Source organism: Eurytemora carolleeae, unplaced genomic scaffold, assembly GCF_000591075.1.
Source record: "Eurytemora carolleeae unplaced genomic scaffold, Eaff_2.0 scaffold1559, whole genome shotgun sequence".
Taxonomy (NCBI): domain Eukaryota; kingdom Metazoa; phylum Arthropoda; class Copepoda; order Calanoida; family Temoridae; genus Eurytemora; species Eurytemora carolleeae.
This window is the reverse complement of record NW_019397444.1, coordinates 51,665-58,088: the sequence shown is the minus strand read 5'-3', so window position 1 is coordinate 58,088 and position 6,424 is coordinate 51,665. Positions and strand designations below refer to the sequence as shown.

Sequence of the window (6,424 nt, the reverse complement as noted above, 5' to 3'; positions counted from 1 at the left end):
AGCGTCTCAATTTCATGTTAGATATAATATAACTAGAAATTCAAGGCGCTTCGCGCCCTTCTTTCTAGCCTTAGAGGGCGCTTCGCGCCCATCTCCTAAATTAATTGTGAACATGTTCTCTTTGTGTACATCGTAAAACAAAACAAAAATAATTCGCGGATTTTCACAAAAAATTTCGCGGATTTTCAAAATTTTTAAAAATTTTATGACGATCGAATTTTGATGGAGACAAATATTTGAAATTTTGATGATTCATAAACCTTCCCTGGAGTCCCTAGATGTCCCACAAAAAATTTGGGCCCGATCGGTTCAGCCGTTTTGACGTTTATTGGATACAAACAAACAAACAAACAAACAGACAGACAGACAAACAGACAAGCCAAATTTATATATAGATGAAATTTCCCATGGACGGGGAAAGGCAGGCGGCCATGAAGCCACAACCGTTTCCCTTCCATGCCAAATATTAGCTTTATTTGTCTTATAATATAATATAATATATGCGTCTTAGCGTCTTATATATATTCTATTGAAAAGTCAATTTTATAATTCTTATTCCAGATCAGTTAAATTAAATATTTAAATATGATGTAACACAGATTCTAGTTCCTAAAGTTCAGTTTTTTGATTGTTCATCTGAACTCCTTTTTTAACAAACAAATCGTCTGTTGTACCCAATCGTTCTCTCACAGAATTAGTTCCTGCGTGTCCGTCCTTCATCAAATATCAGATGTTACAGTCTAACAATAAAATATAAATTAGTAATTATTGTCGTCTTCTTAGTCTGATTAGGTACAGAGCCCGAGTTGTCCCAAATAAACGGGCGCATTATTATTGTCGTCTTCTTAGTCTGATTAGGTACAGAGCCCGAGTTGTCCCAAATAAACGGGCGTATTTAAGGCGTACTTTGTATGTATCCGTACTCTAGTGTTTGGCCGCTAGATGTCACCCAAAGTATAAGTGTCGGCACATAATCTAATTTTGAGATGCTTTCTGTTTGTTTTCGTCGAGAAGGGTCGTGTTTCACCATACTTCGGACAGCCACAGTCGGAGACGTCATATGTTTTCAAAAAGTACGGATGGGACGGCTCACGCTCAAGAAAGAGATAACTAAAGTCATAGAGTTTTGTTTTATGTTGAAAGTAAGAGTATTTCTTTTAAAAATTAGTAAAACTCAACCCGTGAATGGATATTATAAGTAACAAGTGGCGGTTAGATGGCAGTCAAAACCATTCGTAGGAATGCATTATGCCGTGTCGGTACGGCAATAGGCCTAGCTAGCCCAGCATGTGAAAGTTGATTAGCAGTTTGTGTAGTGTATATATCTCTGGTACTTCAGAGACGACTGCACGGAATAAATTCTGTCTTTATTTCTTCATGCATGGTTCCCTGCATATGTTTCTTTCTTTGCATTTATCATCTATTTTAAAGGAAGAAAGCCAAGTTAAGCCATTATATAACGAGATGAAAGTCGTCTTTTAAGTCATATACTTTGTGGGTAACCCAGTAATAAAATGTGCCCTAAACCAAATAGATTCTAGTACAATAGATGGCAACTTAGAATTTGTACACTCTGAGTACAGCTGTATTCTGACATCACAAGTGTCAATTCAGTTTTTGTGCTTGTCAAAATTCTCAATAATATTGATAACTTTAGAAAAAAGTGCTTATCCAAAAGTAAAATAAGTGTAATTTTGTGTATTCTTTATTTTGTGTTTACGCAATTTTTATTAAATCTTTTAAAACATGTCAACTAATGTCAGAAAATTTAGTTTTCCTTGTTATATTTGACACTTGTGACGTCGTGTATAATTGGTCTATTTACTTGAGCTAAAAAAAATTCTTGAAGTTAAAAAACAAGTTTCTGATGTCATGTGAATTTTGTATTAAATGATATTTTCCTTGATATGATTATATCCCGCTACTGTCTCCATGTACTCTATTAGTTCAGCTCTTGACCCTGGAAAAACCTCCCCCAGCATATGAGTTTCCACAGTGAACACCTAGAAAACATAGTACAGGGGTAACCATAAAACTTTGGAAAAGAAAGACGACTCTAAGACCTAAGTCATGACTTTTAAATAGTTGAAGGAACATGAAATACAGCAATAGTGCAGAGTAAGCAGGTCAATTTCACTTAATAATATCAATACAATGAGAACAACTTTCGATTTCAATTTTGATTTATATCCATCTGTTAAACAGCATATGGACACAAGTAAACATTGAAGTCAAGAGAAGCTGTCATTTAAAAAGGTTTCTCTTTGGTTACTTGTAAATTTGTAATTTGAAAAAAGCCTTTTAACAATTTTAAACTTAAATAAAAAGTCGTCTTCATTGTATTGATAAAATCGCCTACCACTGTATTTTTTCCCAAATTCTGCGAAGAAAAAACTTTTAAAATGTTTCCCAACACCAAAAAGAACTCTAATAGTTTAAGAACTATTCAGTATTCAGTCATTAAAGTTTATAATTAAAAGCTATCCTACATAATTCCTTTATCTTTGCAATCTGATGGTGTAGACCTTTGATATCTAAAACTTAGTTTAGTCGATATAACAAAAATTATAGTTTGAAATATCTGATGTCTGCTACATTGGGTTGCAAAGATTTAGGAAAGAGAAAATCAGAGTTTGTGGCAAAAACTTGATTCCCCTTGTTTTGAACAAGAACAACCACTGTATAATCAAAATATGTATGCTTAAGATTTTCTAATCCATGGCCTAACACATTACAAAAGAACTTAAACAACCCTTCCTCATTCTCCTTAGTTTTGGCCTTGAAAAGGAATGAGATTTTGCCACAAACACATAGCTTCTACTCTCTGTATTTTTTCAACTTGATGGTGTAAACCTTAGACTTTTTGATCTAACATAATTTATAGTTGAAAATATCAACGTTCTGTCTACTACATTGCGTTGCAAAGATATAGGGATAAGAGCATCAGAGTTTGTGGCAATGCCCTGCAAAGCATTAAATTGTATTACCTGGATATCAACCTTGTCCCATGGTATAGTTTTGAGAACAGCAAACTCTGCTCCCTCGAGATCTAGGCTGAAGTAGTTAACGGTTGGATTGCCTAGAGCTAACAGTATTGAGTAGAGAGGCATACATTGAACCTGAAATTAGGGCTGGTTTATTGTTAGCTTAACATATCCGTTCATGCTTAGTTTAAAACTGAACGTTCCGTTCAGTGAACAGTATTTGGTTTAATCCTTACAGCGGAATAGTGGTAAGGCCCTAGCTAGTGGTAAGGAATAGGAAAAGTGGCAAGGCCCTAACTATAAAATCCAACCATTATTAGGCCCAATTTACATGATATCCATACATATCTTAAGAAATAAACTTCGAAACCTATTACAGACAGTAACAAATTTTTTTCACATTTAACTGCTATACAATTACAATCTGCTCATATTTTCTTTATCATGGGTTAGGATAGGTTGGGATCAGGGGCGTACGAGGGGGGGCCGCGCCCCCCCGCCCCCCTCTACGCATGCCTCCCCTAAGAGGCTGAGGGGGGGCATCCATGGGGGAGGCTCTTTTAATATTACATCTGCTTGCATTTCCCTTCCTCAGGTCAGGCACAGTGGTGTACCTAGGGGGGCAGTAGTTCTCTTGCCCCCCCTGGGAGTTCCAAAAATACAAAATTAAAAGGAAACTACGTTTAAAAAGTAACACCTGACAATGACAAAGACTAAGGATTTGTCTAAATTCACTGTTAATACAAGGAGAGAAAAGTTTTAGCCTTCTAAAGAGAATACTTCTTTACACAAGATGTACTATGACGGAGAGCAGACTTAACGATCTTGCACTTATAGCTTTACTATAAGGCTGTCTGAGCTCTCTACTGAAAAAAATCATTGAAATGTTTGTGCAAGCAAATCCCAGAAAATTGTAGCTTAAAAGATTTGGTTAAAATGTAGATTGAGTAAATTCTATCTAAAAATTTCAGAAGAAATTTCGTTTATTCGTAAAAATATAATTTTTAATGATGCTGTGATTATTGATTTAGTTAGCTGTGATGGAGTTAAGTGATAAATTTATAAAGTCAAAAAGTTAGTTTTTCAAGCAAAGGAATAATTTTTAGACTCTAAGGTTAGTAACACCCAAAAAAGTAGTCTTTTTGGTGTATTTTTATGGTGAACAAAATAAGTCCAGGTGGGAGAGGGGGGGCAAAAAAAATTTAAAAAAGGTATTAATATTTTTTCAAAAAAGGGGTTTTTAAGGGGGGGGACCAATGTTGCCAAGGGGGGGACCAAAAATTTTTTTTTGTGCGCTTACGCGCGCAAATTGTGCCCCCCCCCCCTTAAACAAAAGCCCTCGTACGCCCCTGGTTGGGATTACATCTAGGCCGAGCGTTGCAGCAAGGGGGCCGAGCGCTGTAGATAATAAACACTTAGTTGTTAAAGTTTGCTAAAATTTTTAAGAACTCTCAAGATCATTACTTCAAGATTAGTCTTTGTTCCCCAATTACAATCTGCCCATATTATCTATGTAGGTGGGTAAGATCTCTTGTTCATTTGTGGTCGAGGTTTCGTGATTTAAAAAACATATATTTATTATTAGATTCGGGCCAAAATTTGAGTTAGGGCCTTACCACAAATTGTCAGAAATTACCCAGTATTTTTGTTCTTTTTGAAAGTTAAATTTATTTATAACGATCTAAATCGGATAAACGATGTTAACGGAACATATTTTGAAAATAGTCAATACTAGTCATCAGCAATTAGTTCATAGCAAACAAGGCGGTTCATGAGAATGGTTATTTCCGTAGGTTAATGATTTCAAACTTTAGGAATTTTGACGTTTGCAACCGGAATGTTGCCAAGCCAGGGAATATGAATAAAGGGAAAGGAAATGGCGTTGGTCTGGCATGAGAAAGCCAGTCGCACTGCTTTGCAGACAAGTTCGGTAAACCTTACACACACTCTTTTGGTACAGACACACAACATAACTACAGTCAAGGAAATTGCAGAACAATGTTGTCAATCATAATTAAGCTTGAATAACGATTAGTTTATTGTAAACTTTAATCAAATTATATTCTTTGCATGAAAATTTGGCTTATAGTGTTGACTTAAATATATAAATAATATACTACATGTATATTAAGCTTATTTTTAGGTAAACAATTAACAATAAACAAATGTACTCTCCTAGACTGTACAAATACCAAGATTCGTATGTACTGTATATACCTACAGTACACGCCTTCAGCTCGGTAAACTTTACACACACTCTTTTGGTACAGACACACACACATGAAGTTTCCGCCCCCTGTGCCAAGTCCTACCTGGAAAGTGTCATCTCTGCCATCATTTACTATTCCTCCCATACTAAAGGTTCCAGTATCATTCTTCAGAACAGCCTCAAAATCAAAGTCTACAATGTGAGGTTGAGTTTGGGTGGCCAGGCACGTTGGGAGTAATGATGCTTTTCTGTTCTTACCCACTCCCATTTCAAACATCAAAGGATTTGGTTCAACAAGAAGACCGCTCCAACCCTTGTTTATCTCAAAGTGAAGAGTGTCAGAGTTTAATTCACCATCACTGCTTCCAGCTTCAATGAAGAATCCATTTCTGAAGTCCTCACCAAACACTAGTTGTTCAGCATCAAGCGGTTGACCCACCTCCCCGTTAATGTTTGCACTCAAATTTTTAAAATTGTATTCTTTGTCACTTGGAGGAATTAGCATTGTCTTTATAACATCAATAACCTGGGGATCATCTTGTTTAAAGCAATTAAGATGGAAACGTAGATCTAAGAACCCTTTAATTCCTGGAAAGTTTGGATTTGTATATTGTATTTTCGTTTGCTGTGCTGGTAGTTGATGGATAGCTGCTAGATGGACCTCTACCCTATTCCCTGATCTAGCTAGAGCATGGTAACTGTAAATTACAAACTCTTCTTCTAGGAACTCACAGTCAAACATTCCACTTTTTCTTATCTCACGGGATACTACTGGAAGACTTGTCAAATCTATATCACTAAGATCTTCAATTATAGGATCATCATCTTCCAGTTCATCTTTATTTGTATCAACTTTGATACCTTCTGCTTCTTCATTAATTGATGCCACAATTGAATAACAAAACACATAAATAATCATCAAACTCAAAGTATTCATTTTGAAATTATGAAAAATGGAGAAAATTTTAATTTGTTATCCAAAACGGTTACATTTTCTATTTCTTAATAACTAAGTGTAAGTGATGTGTGAGAGATGTACGGACAATTTTTAGTTTTATAAAAGTGCAAATCATAGTTACCTGTTTACACGCATACAAGACAGAGCGCAACTTTCTCATGTGCGTGCATGGAAATTGAAACGGTAATATTTTATGTAATTTCTACGGGGGGGGGGGGGGGGAGTTTAATCCCCCCCTCTGTAAAGGGTATTATATATCAGGTGTTTTCTTTA

At 35.7% G+C, this 6,424-nt stretch overlaps 1 protein-coding gene across 1 annotated transcript; it reads right to left on the bottom strand.

Moving 5' to 3' along the window:
• Positions 1–379: 379 nt before the first annotated feature.
• Positions 380–6,225, bottom strand: LOC111714323 (protein Star). The gene is made up of 4 exons (XM_023489407.1): positions 5,297–6,225; positions 2,988–3,119; positions 1,902–2,003; positions 380–714 (listed from the first exon to the last, which is right to left on the bottom strand). Exons 1-4 carry the CDS (start codon positions 6,128–6,130, stop codon positions 610–612), a joined length of 1,173 nt encoding a protein of 390 aa, XP_023345175.1. The 5' UTR covers positions 6,131–6,225; the 3' UTR covers positions 380–609.
• Positions 6,226–6,424: the final 199 nt, after the last annotated feature.

Coding starts and splice junctions, on each gene's coding strand:
- LOC111714323 (XM_023489407.1), bottom strand. CDS start 6,130: ATGAATACTTTGAGTTTGATGATTATTTATGTGTTTTGTTATTCAATT. Junction 3,120..5,296: donor GCAGAGATGACACTTTCCAG/GTAGGACTTGGC, acceptor CCCTAATTTCAG/GTTCAATGTATGCCTCTCTA. Junction 2,004..2,987: donor GGGACAAGGTTGATATCCAG/GTAATACAATTT, acceptor TATGTTTTCTAG/GTGTTCACTGTGGAAACTCA.